This window comes from Lepisosteus oculatus, chromosome 5 (genome assembly GCF_040954835.1).
Source record: "Lepisosteus oculatus isolate fLepOcu1 chromosome 5, fLepOcu1.hap2, whole genome shotgun sequence".
NCBI classification, from domain to species: domain Eukaryota; kingdom Metazoa; phylum Chordata; class Actinopteri; order Semionotiformes; family Lepisosteidae; genus Lepisosteus; species Lepisosteus oculatus.
This window is the reverse complement of record NC_090700.1, coordinates 10,847,756-10,860,905: the sequence shown is the minus strand read 5'-3', so window position 1 is coordinate 10,860,905 and position 13,150 is coordinate 10,847,756. Positions and strand designations below refer to the sequence as shown.

Genomic DNA, 13,150 nt, shown 5'->3' with positions numbered 1-13,150 from the left:
GGAAACTGAAGCACCCAGAGGAAACCTTGGAAACAGGAAGAACGTAAAAACTCTACGTACAGTAGGTAGCAGCCCAGGTTAGGATTTGAACCCAGGGCCCCAATGTTGCAAGGCAGTAATGGGTAGGCGGCAGGTAACCACTATGCCACATTGCCACCCAAGTACAGGTCATTTCAAGAGTACTGTAAGTGCAAAACAACTGCCAAAAATACTGAGATCAACAGTCGATATGTTATCTATGACATAACTTTCCATATCAGTGCAATATTTTGCCACAAACAGTTCTGATATATCCTTAGAGAGTAATATGATTTCATTTATTACTATATTAACAGTGTCCATATTAGCCAGTATTAGTAACGGCTGGAGCAGAAAGAGTTTCCTTCCTGTATCTTTGTCTCCAACAAAATGTAATGATAGGAAAAAAGACAAGACTTCATTATCACAAAGCAAAAATAGTAATCAAATAAATATTAATAAAACCTTAAATTCCAAGCAGTAACCAACAGTACAATGTTTAGTATATTGCATTAGATATTTATTTGTAAATACAATTTAATACAACATGAGCTTCAGTTGTACAAAGATAACTGTATATAGTACCTTGTAAATTAAAAAGTTACATTATCTACAATATTTACTTTTTACAAAAATTATTCTTCTTGATATAGTGGGTGGTGTCTAATCCATTAATTGATGAAAATCAGTTCAGAAGGGTTTGATGCATTTTTCTTACATTAAAAGAAATTATAATTATATTAACATTTGACAATAAAGTACAGTATCTTGAAAATGCCAGATTCCTCAGGTCTTAAAAATTGTGCCTAAATTTAATACTGTTGTATATCTCCTGTTAGATTCAAAATCCTTTTTTGAAGACAAAACTGATTAACTGTGAGCTTTAACAAATCCTTAGGTACATTCCTAAGCAGTCAGTTTGAAATGTAACATGCGCAATTCGGGCACCTACATGCATCCTGTGCTTCATGGATAAATTATTCCTGTAAAATACTGGAATGAACCTGTCCTCCCAGACCTACTGTAGGATATTCAAGGTCTTTATTTAGTTTATTGACAAGCCTATACAAGAAAGCTGCAGAAGATCCATATGTAACTTTACAAATGGAATTCTAAAATTAGGTTATTCTCAATGACATACAGTACTTGCCAAAACCAAAAACCACACATTAAAATTAAGCCTGATGAGCCTTCATTCACAAGGACAGATAAGCATTATTAATATTAATCATTGCCATTAAAAGTAATTGACAGAGCAGGCAGCTACAAGGTTCTATTTTTATAGTTAATAAGTACAGATAGTTTTTGAAGTTTTAGGGTGCAGATTTTACATTTTTCCATGGTTTGGCAACAACTGGCAATTAAAAACTGTACTACTACCTGTTCGTTAGTAATGCATTGCAAATGTAGTGAAATGTACTACTACCCATTCATTGGTATGTTTTGTAGATGCAGGACATTTTATTTAAAATGTCCATTCTATTTATTGCACATGGATAAAATAATACATATTATTGAAATTCATTTTTCCTATTACTGTACATATTTTTCTGAACAGAGTTTAGAAACTCAGTTTTTAAAATATCTTATTGTGCTGTAGAACTGGCCTTAATAAATAACTACTATGTGGTTTCAACGGTTAGACTGACAGCTCACAAAGCATATAAATTCATTTCTGGAAATCTACTTGGAGGTCTTGTTTTGTTTTGTACAGTAAAAAGTGCCCAAAAGAGCATGAAACCCTTAAAAACTTGGCAATGTGTTTGACCAAATTACCCTGTATACGTTGAGTACATTAACAACATTTTTTATATTCAAATAAGGTATATAATTTTAAAAGTATATATTTTATACACCATTGCATAATTCAGCAAAAACACAGTCCAGCAGAAAGCAGAAAACACTGATATTTGAAACAGGGGGACCACATTCACAAGAGAACAATTAATCTGATTTTCTGTTTTAACCCTGTCCGTAGAAGTGATTCAAACAAACAAAAAAACTTTTTTTAGAATAAGAAATGTCCATAGCTTTTATTCCAGTTCACAATCAGCTTGACTTTTGTTTTAAATTCTGAATGAACACCAAATTGTTTTCCATATCCATGTCTACCAACAGATATAATTTGTCTTGGTAGATTTTCACCATTAATCTTCCACAATCACAGAAAAAAAGGTAAAGAAAATTTTACCTCAATGGAATAATTTAGTTTGTTAAAGTACAGGGCAGTTTTGTAGAAGATGGAAAAGACACCTGAATAGAAGTGAATTTCCGGATTTAACTACTACAGATCCATTCTGATTCTACTGATGTGTTTTTCAGTTTTCACATTACCCAGTATGTTGCATTGTAAAACTTTATAACAAGAATTCAATAATTGGAATGCTAAACTAACCTTTGCAAATTATGTACAGTACATACACTGTAGCATAAAAACTGTTAATAGACTTTTTATAAGGTTTTTACAGTACATATTCCCATGTAGCCTTCAAATAATGTATTGCAGTACAGTTTAAAACAGTATGTGCTCTGAGTTAATTGAGAACATTGCCTTGTCTTGACAACATTGTTGTCATGTTTTGTCTTGAAAGTATAACAGAGTAAAAACAATTATTAGATTATGCTGCATACACTCTCTTCTGTTGTTAATACTTACTAAAGTTTGCACATATCTGCAAGGTGTCTATTAACAGTTGATATACTAAACCTTGTTATACAGTGTTACTGTTGTAAGGAAATTGATATGTCATACATATATTCTACTAGCAACAAAATCCAGCAATCATGCCTCACAGAAGACATCTTGGATCCAACTTGCTGTGTACATGTTTTTGCTGGAATCACCTCTACTTCAGCTCCAACGTATTCACAGTTATATTGTTATTTCTCTATACTTCAAGTACAATCACATAATGGCAATGAAACACTTTAAGGTTCCATTTTGCTGGATAACCTCAGCATCTCCTCTCTCATGCTGTTATTCACTTGAAACAGTCAACTATCTCAAGTGTGGGCTTTAACTACAATTAAATTAGGGTAGTCAAGGAAGTTAACTACAAATGAAGGATACATTAAGAGATATTAACTGGAGTTCAATAAAACATTTTAACTGAAGGCAGCTATATGGTCTAATACATATTTTGTACCAACTGAATTTATTGCATTATGAATAGCTCTCTACTTACTTTTGCGGTATCACGGAAATTGTAGACTTGGCTCCTACCTCTTACCTATGTTATGCTCCATAAACGTATTAGTGTACTGGAACTGCTGCATGTTACATAATCTCAGGACTCAACATTTACTTTATGGACTGCACTATGCTGTGTTTTCTCTGACCTCTCTCTGAAACTGAAGCAGCAAGTGTCAAGTTTGCATCTTACAGCTACTGATCCATCTAGGCATTGATTTATACTGTACTGCATCAAAGAAAAAAGATCCTTTTTGCATGACATCCAATTAGAAGTTCTAACTAAAATATGGGGGACATATCTAATAATTATACATGTATATAAAAATCATAAAATATGGAGAATATTTCTCTATTATTTCCCAACATTTCCTGCAATCAAGCTGCTATTTTTTTCAATTTTTTGCTGCAATTTAGGAAGGACTCTAAATATACTTTCCTTTTACAAGCATGTTTAATTTAATTTCTATTATGACTCATGTTATTTTTTCAAATTAAGTATTACTGGCCTAAAATATGAGGATCACTTATACTGATCAATGTTTCCATTACTGCAGATTTATCTGCAAAGCAGCTGGAAGGGAGTAGAATGAAACCAAAAACATTGCACCTCACTCTCCTGCATTCCTGGAATTAGAAAAAATTTCACATTGAATTAACACAATATAAAAGACTTGTGCTCCCGTGAATACCATGGACAACAGCCTGTTGTGGGTGCTTCTCTCACCAGCACTGATGACCCACAGCTCAAGAGTCCAGGTGAATCTCAATTTCAGGTTTGACTACAGTGTATCTGGGGTCCAGCTTGGGTACAAAAGCCTTGAAATCCTGTGATGCTTTGGTTCCAAATACATCCAGTACTTTTCTGTTCATCAAAGCAAACCTAGCAACACAAAGAAAGAGTGTACTAAAGTTGGAAAAACATGTCTTTTCTTACACAAAATATATAGCGAAAGGCATTAAAATGCAATACAAGATCATGGTTCCAATACGCATTTGTTGGATTTTTAATACCTTATTATATTTAAAATGACCAACCAATCATGCAAATGATTAAAACATTTTAACTTTTTATGATTTTGAAATCCATAACAGAAAACTACTGGAGTAATGATCTATGAAGCCTACTGAAGTACTTTGGTACAGAAGTTAGTGGTCACTAAGAATAGGCTTTAAGGGTATTTACAACATTATGTGTATTGTAAGAAGAAAACAAGGTATCTGGTTTTATATGTGTTGAAATGTTAAAAATATATCGTATCATCACACATTACACTGGTTTACTGTTCTTTCAAACAATAAAATAATGAATGAGGTGTCAGAGCACAGTAGGATTGAGGTCATATGAGCCAAAAGCAATAATTACCTTTGGAATGTCTGAAACACTCATTTAATATACATTTGGAAAACATAACACAAAAATCCAGGCTCCTGTGATTCTCCTCCAGTGACTTAAGTTTAAATCAAGTTTGGACTGTTTGCACTCTGAAAATTATTTTATTAATCTGTGTCTAAACTTGCTATCATATAATATATACAGTACATGTTACTGTTACATTATTAACAGTATATACTGTACATTCTATGCCTAAACACCTTTATGCAGCCTTCACCCACCTGCCCTTTGTCAACCTCAGAAGGAATTTCCAGTAAGAAGGCCTCAGATTCTGCACTTCCATCACAGCCTAAAATGGAAAAGAACCAGTTAAAATAGCACTAAATAAAGGAAAAGAGTATTCACCCTCAAAAAGTGCATTATCTTCCTACACAACAGCCATTCCTTAACATTAGAACATTCAAACCAATGTATGAGTGGCGGTTTTGCTCTAAGTTAGACTTAAGGCCTGCTGCTACCACTTTCTCAGCACAATTTAATGCATGCTTGCATGCAGGGGAATAGCTTTTTTTCTGGCCACAAGAGAAACTGATCTTCTGCTTTTTAAATATGTATTTAAAAAATGACAGTAAAATAAATGGTTTCAATATCCCATTTCAAAGATAGATCTAAAAAGACTTCCAGTAAAAGTTTCCATTTAAAGATTCCTTTTCATAGCATGTTATACAAATGACAAGTCTAAATGCACTGACTGAAAGCTGATATTCTGAATAAGCTGCTTTCCATTACTTAGACACAGTTGATTCAAATATGATATAGTTATAATGTGTCAAATGCATTTATCAAAATACTAAGCTTCAAAATAATTTTATCACTTAAAACTGAAGTAGTTAAATACCATTTTTTATAGCGAATACAGTGACATTTTGGTGAACAGACATAACCTACTGCGGAGTACAGTACATAAAGTCAGTATGTGGATTAACATCATTGAAGCTGATCAACTGGGAGTCTATAGTAAAAGTAATGGGACAATAGTTTGTATTCCTAATGTTGGCAGAAATACAGGCTTCACCGACAGTAGCTGTGTTGTGGGAGCCTGCCCTATTACTCTCATAAAGACTGGGTTCACTGGTGTCTGAGCCCTACATGTCACAAATTATCCCATAAATGTGCAGTGGGTTTGGCCAACAGGGTATCCCCAGGATAATTGCCACATTCTCATCTTGCAAGAAGGCTGTTTCTACACAAGCAGCATTACTTATTACATCAGGAAAAACCTGTAGGGCACATGTAGCATGTCTCTGGATTTAATCAATGTACAGTAAGCTAGTCTCCCTGATGACTGTTTAAGATTTGTGCATTAAGAGAAGATATACTGTATACTGTCTTTAACACTACAACCTGGCTGCTTGGGGACAGCCAGTTAAAATTATTTTGCACTTTATGTTCTTTATATCAAAACAATCTCTTTCTTGAAGATTTTTGTTACAGATTGGGCTATTACTGTAGTTTTGTGTATTCAGGTTGACAACAGTTACCTTTACTATTTACTGATCTGTTTTGCACATCAATTAACATCATTCCTATACAGCTGTCCTTAACTCACTGCTGTCAGTTCAGTTTATTGTCATATGCACAAGTGCAATGAAAAGCGTATTTGCATGTATGCTCCAATACAAAGACATTTGTAAGGAAACACCAAAAGGGATGCTGAAAACAAAACCTTGGTTTATCACTCAAGAGGACCTGGCTACACTCCTGGTGACTCACAATAGTTCAGTCTCCAACTACTTATGACAGGAAAGAGATCTTCTCTTGATAAGCAGACATATTGGTTCCTTTCTGTGTATTTCATTATTGATTTTCACCACGCTTGACATTCAACAAATTAAATCACCTTATCAACTGTGCTGAATCAACTCTCAGTTTAATGAAGTTATTTAACGATTTATTTAACCAGGTCAAATGTGAACGATCAATTAATCAAATGATGTCAAAACATTTAATTAATATCCACATTCTATATACTTTTGTATACTTTGATGTGCTGTATCCTACAGAAGAATTTAAACACAAAAAAGAGAAGACATTTTAAAAACATTTTATTTTTAGTAGAACAAACCTAAAAGACTGTTTCCAGATATATCTGGATGTACAGAGACAGAGATAGCATTGTCCTTTTCTCTGAAATCATGACTAAACTGACACAATTACTGATCGTATTTATTGTATTCAATTGTTTGTATTCAGTGCTACAGTACTGACACCTAGTGAAGTTAGGTTAGGTTAGGTTTTAGCCCAATCTGATACATATTTTGATTGATTCTTCCCAGAACTCCTACATGATATGAATGATTAGATAGATAGATACTTTATTGATCCCGTGAGGGAAATTGCAGATTGGTCCTTTACAGGAAATGTTTACTGGCTTGCAGTTTACTGCAGCTGTGAAGAGCAGTTATTTAAAGAAAAGGGATCAGGAATAAGAGGCATAACAAAAAGGTATTTAACGTAACGTTTTTATCTGCAAACAACCTTATTAAAAACTGTCTACACCATAAAGAAGAACAAATCTTACCGCTTGAAAGCAGATTGCTGTAGAAACTGCATAGATCAAGGTATCAGCATGAGGAAAATACGGAAACCTTCCAGCTTCGATGCCTTTGAAATACATGGTCTGTTGAAGACAAGATCATCTGTAATATGCAGCTCTTTAGAGATATTCATTAAGAATGATTTCTTAAATAGCACGTTAAAGCATCAGCAGGGTTTTGTACTTAAAAAAAAACAAATCTGCTACATTTTTTTACCTCCACCAGTTTGGAAGCCAGGTACATGGAGATAGTGGTGCTCTTGTAAAACATCATGGAGACACCTGCAAGGAAACCTGTGAGAAAGACATCCAGGTGTGAGTGAAAACATCATGTATCCAGCACAAGAATATAGATAAAAGGGAAAACAAACTTAAAGTTCAGAAATAATCATGTCTTTGTGAACTGTATCAATAATGTCTGAGAGTCAGCTGGAAATAAAGTTGGGCATTCCTTACCAGCAATAAGAGCATGAAGCTCATCATCCAGATTTCTCACCCAACGTAGGAAGCAGCTTGTGCCCTACAAGAGACACAAGAGACATTTATTCACCAATCTAGATAGGTCCACAGATGAGAGTGGATCCCTAAAGGCCCACAAGAATACTGGAATCTTTAGGACAATAGCTCTTAATAGACAACTTTGTCGATAACTATTTTTTCATTAGTGGTAATGTCTAAGACAGTGTTTTTTCAAGTTGTGGGCCCCAGCACAGTAGTACACCTTCAGACATTAACGCATGTGCCACAAACGTACAATAAAAAATGAATAGATTAAGCACTGTTTACAGATATTTTGGGGCGTAACCAATGTGTTGCACGTGCATTAACAAGACAGAGCTCTTGCTGCGAGGCTGTTCATGTGGGAATTGCATGTGATGTGTGTTACGTTTTTCAAGTCTAACTGGAAAAGTTAGAGAGTGTCTGAGAAAGACTCTGTATGTGTCAGCAGGTCCTGCCAGAATAAGGTGGCTGTGCACTTTAATGCTCACTCAGATTAAACATTGAAATCAGTGTTTTTATTATTATAATAAAACTAATTATAATCACATGCTTGAGCCGCTGATATGTATGTATGAGTAGTGAGGCGTTATACCACAACATTTTTATATTTATTCAAGTGTGCTGTGGGATGGAAAAGACTGAGAAACCATGGTCTGCACAAAAGGTCATTACATCTGAACTACCACTGACGTCTTCAAATAATCCAGGCAAGCATGATAACTCAAACCGCAGCACAGTATTTCTAACCTCATAAGTAATTTCCTGTTTAATAAGAAGGTCATCAAGGAACATATGTATGAAACACAAGAGAGCATACAGAGTTTTGCAAAAAGAAGACATGGAGAGAAAAAGTAAAAGTAAATATGTGCTTTCTAGAGTGACTTTAAATAAGCTTATTGTATCTCACTTATCAAGGGTGTGTCATATGTGTTGATTTCTAAGAGATTTCAGAAGGTTACCTTATATATGCTGACAAATGAGCCTAAAAATGCACCCAGCTGAAAGTTTTCTTTATTGTAGAGCAGAGAGAGAAGCCGGGAAGGTTTTGTGAAGAGGTGGCGGAATGCTGATGGGATTCTCAGGCAGCACTGAATTAAGTAACCAACACTGAACATCCGAATAAACCCCTGCAATGACATAAACACATGTACACAGCTAAAACTACGTATGTGGCCAAAAACAAGACACTCTCATTGTACAAATGAGATTTCCAGGTATGTCTGTACATTTTCAAACTAACTTACTTTGAAAGATACTTGACACAAAATGTACAATTTAATATTTTTGTAAAGAATGTTTGCAATGTTTCTGGCTGAACAAAGTATTCTCCAGTTCATCATTCCAATGCAGAGACAATAACAGGCCAACTTTATCCACTACTTATTTTTATTCACAACAGCTGTAAGAGTTTTTCCAGTGAGAAAAATGAAGCAACTGGAGTAATAGTAATAGTGAGCTCTCCATAAAAACACTTAATCTTTAGAGTACATCACAGAGATCAATTAAAATCAAAACACTGTGAGCAAGAAACTACAAGTTTCCAAATGATAACAACAATGCCCCTTCATTCTCTTATGAATTCAATGCTGAAACAAAAAAAAAGCTTTCACCAATTTGGTTTTTAGCTTCTGCTTCCCTAAGTGATCTATAAAAACAAAACATTGGTTTGGCCATTTAAAATTGTTAAGAAACCCATTTGAAAATAAGTTTTCTGTACTCGTTAAAAAGCTTACTTTAACACAATAGGAGATGCAGTTGTCTTCATAGTGTTTGCAACACCTGTGCCTCGGCCCACGCTTGCATCTGGAATTCATGAAGAAAACCACTGTTAGCTTTTTTTCTTCTTGGCAATTAACTTACACTTAACATACATCACATTTGACAGAAAATTATAGGAATGGAATTTCTTACAAGGCTTAAATTGTGCATTCCTTAGCAATCTAATCTAATATTTAAAAAGCACAAGCCAAAAGGACTAATAAATGAGAGCATACCAGTTCTGATTTTCTTCGTAAGGAATGTGAATATTCAAGGCTATCGAACACTAGGCTATAATGAAATCTTAAGAACAGTTTTGAACACAATTCCAATCAATAATTTCATAAGAACAAAATGACTGTTTCCAGTGTATCAGTTGGATATGTAACAACAGTCATGGAAGTCCGTCAATAGGATGGGTTTGTAAAACAGAACTTTTCCAGATGTCGCAAGTGACGTCACTCGACAGCTGTGAGCAAGATTCCTCAAGTACCAGCACACACAACTGCCATTGCTGGGGGCAGCCTGCCACAGCTTGCTCGGCTTTTGCCGAAACAGCAACTCCTGCGATTCTCCTGGGTGCCTGGAGACTTGCAGTGACATCAGCCACAGTTGTGCTACTCCTTCAGGCAGCGTTCCTTCTCCTGCCAGGCTCTCTGGAACTTGCGGCCTGTCAAAAGATGCTTGGCTCTGACAGGAGGGCAGGTCGGCCCATGTGTAAAACAAAATATTTAAATAAAAACGTTTAACCTAAGCGGTAGTGCACACTAGTATGTCTTACACTGAGTCTAAGAGTTTCCTTGTCAGTGCCACAAGTGAACTTCTGCTTTTGTTCTGTTGTGTTCCAGGTCTCTCTTCATCCTGATATGTCCTCTCGGGACCTCTTGCGTGGACACTCTCTGCCAGCACTGAATGTGTTGGAATCTCTTCTTTTCCCACTATAAACCTAAAATATTTTTTAAAAATGGTCCAATTTTACCAATAACAGAAAAATAACATCAGCTTTATTTTCCATTTAGCATTCTGAGACATGGCTTTGATAATAAGTTTCTACAGTTTCTGGTCTTTTGTAAGGTTCTGGTAAGATATGCAATCACAATTCCATTAGATCCAAAGACTAAACAACTTGTTTTAGAACAAAACAATTTTCAGAAAAAATAGGATACAGTATTTATCAACTGACATGTAATGCCTACACTTCTGCATGTTATTTAATAATAATGTTTCTTTAAGTGTAGGAGGAGAAATATCAGAGGTTGTTTTTTTAGAATAAAACACTGCCTATCACTTTACATACACATACAGTACTACAGTTTATTTTAATTCTGAGTTTATATAAAGGCTGTGTTTCAAGAAGCGGCAGCCTGTGGTATAAACAAGCAGTATTTATAAAAGCTGAACACTTACTTGAGTGCTGAGAATGTAAAACCTTTGAGGCCATCTTTGCACCTAAAAACACAAGCAAAAAAGTAGTTTAATGACAAATATGAAAATTTGGGTGTAATGTAATGCTGTATTAACCCCTATCAACGCCCCAAAAATCTGTTAAATCGCTCCGTGATTTTAAAGTGCAACAGCAAACAGTTTTTATTAATTTAATGCAATTAGACAGTATGTTACAGTATAATGCAGTAAGATAATTGTTGTTTACCCATTCACAATATTTTAAAAAAACATCAATTTATATGAATTATAAATTATACTATTATACTATTACTATCACTATAGTACTAACAGTACTATCAACACGAAAGCAGCTTTTACATTCCAGGTTTACTTTATGGAGCTTCAAAAAGTCTTAAGAATTTTTATCTTAAGAATAAAGTAGGCACTCCAATTTTGTTTTATATTAATATGTTATTAAAGCTGTCTTTTTTTGGTTCCTATAATATGAAGGAGTTAAAATATACACCAGCAGATGGCGCTATAAAACTTTGCTTTTCAAAACAGAACAGCAACAAAAATATTAATTTTACTTTAGCATTATTTTTATACATACTTTTAAGTCATATATTTATCTAGTAGATAATACAAGAAAAATTTTAATCATTTGTAATGCATTCATGACTTTTTTAAAATAAAACCAGAGTAAGCAACCCACTTGTTCCAAATTAAGCACAACTTTTTTTTTAATTATTGCTTTTAAGTTCACATCTGTATTTTTGTTTGGCGGTGGTATGAGACATATACTGAACAAAATGGAAACTGGCTTCATGGCAGGATTGAATACTACTATTTATATTTAAAAGAGAATTCAGAACCTTCTTTTTAACACATAACATCCAACAAATTCCCAAGCCCAGCCAAAGTCAGTAACGCATGACAGCACAGAACAAGCTCCACCTCTTCAATTAATCTTGAATTGCTCTCCCCCATCCAGTCTGTTTACATTAAATAACCCCAGCATGTAAGATAAGGTGGACAGCAGGAATTCAATTCTTTTTCTTCCCTTATCCAAATAAACAAAGCAGAGATTAATATCTGCTAATCAAGGTAGATGTGCAACATATGTCCACTTCTATAGAAGCCCAGGGTAAATTAACCAGTTTCTTGTGCATCAGCAGTGAAAAACGCTTTGAAGAAACTACCACAAGGAGACTGGCATTCCAGGCAAGACTGCCTTATTTCAAAAGTAAAAGTAAGAGCTGTCTTACAGTTCTGATCTTTATTTCATTTAAAGTTTTTTGGAATCCCTACATTCCCTACAAAGCATGTACTTTACAATAGCCTGTTTCATTTGATTTGACACTCCCTACACACAGTAAATATTGTTCATATAAGGACCAAACATAGCCCTTATTCTGGTCTTCAGTTTTAATAATAATAATAATAATAATAGAGAGGTACTACGATATTTAATGCAAAGCACACACTTAATTTTATACACACATTAATACATTTTTTTTACTTTTAAACACTAAACACAGACAGGGAAACACATTTTGTCAAACTATTTGTCTAAAGTTCTATCGGATTTTGACCACAATTTTTACTTCTGGTCAAAATGTGTTTTTATTATTAATTTTTGTGTAATAAAAATAAAATGTGTAATTTTGTATTATTTTTTACATTGTTACAGTCACCCTTAAAATATTATTCTGAAGGTCACAATGCGAGGAAGATAGAAAAAATATGTAGGGAAGAAATATAAGCATTTAATATGAGAAAAGTTACAAAAAGAGGAGACTATTTAGTCCTTGTTTGCCTGCTAGCAGCTAAATTATGCAAGAATCTCATCCAGTTGTTTGTTGAAAGAAGGCAGGGTATCAGCTTCATAAACATGGCTGTGCAGCTTGATCCAGACTCCCATAGCCTCAGATATATTTGCACTTCCATGCAGTTTCCACTTCTGTCTTCTGGTTTGTGTTTCACTGTTGATTCTGTGGACCAGAGCCTTTGAGAATTTGGAATACGTGAATCAGGTTCCCTTGCAGTCTGTTCTGTTCCAAGACGAAAAAATTTCAGTTCTTTCAGCCTTTTAGTGGAAGACATTCCTTTAAGCCTGGGAATGTTATCTAATTGCTCTTCCTTCAGTGCAGATATATTTTTGTAATATGGTGATCAAATTAACCTCATGTTATAAATTAGGTTTTCTTAGTACAGTATTCACTCTTATTGTAACATCCCTTGATTTACAATAAGATGTAATGATTTGTCCTTGTATTCTGTTTGCCTTTCTCATTACTTTTCTGAAGTATACAGAAAAGAAAATGACACATAACAAACATTAGCATTAGCCCTATTCCAGCAA

At 34.4% G+C, this 13,150-nt stretch overlaps 1 protein-coding gene across 1 annotated transcript in view; it reads right to left on the bottom strand.

Moving 5' to 3' along the window:
* Positions 1 to 532: 532 nt before the first annotated feature.
* The window catches only part of tmem135 (transmembrane protein 135), a 79,368-nt gene continuing 66,750 nt past the window's right edge, over positions 533 to 13,150 (bottom strand). The window contains exons 7-15 of the mRNA XM_006628116.3: positions 10,807 to 10,848; positions 10,181 to 10,345; positions 9,375 to 9,444; positions 8,601 to 8,768; positions 7,597 to 7,660; positions 7,358 to 7,434; positions 7,126 to 7,224; positions 4,826 to 4,893; positions 533 to 4,091 (exon numbers count right to left, since the gene is read on the bottom strand). Coding sequence (XP_006628179.1) covers positions 3,956 to 4,091; positions 4,826 to 4,893; positions 7,126 to 7,224; positions 7,358 to 7,434; positions 7,597 to 7,660; positions 8,601 to 8,768; positions 9,375 to 9,444; positions 10,181 to 10,345; positions 10,807 to 10,848 — 889 coding nt within the window. The 3' untranslated portion in view covers positions 533 to 3,955. The remainder of the gene's footprint in view (positions 4,092 to 4,825; positions 4,894 to 7,125; positions 7,225 to 7,357; positions 7,435 to 7,596; positions 7,661 to 8,600; positions 8,769 to 9,374; positions 9,445 to 10,180; positions 10,346 to 10,806; positions 10,849 to 13,150) is intronic.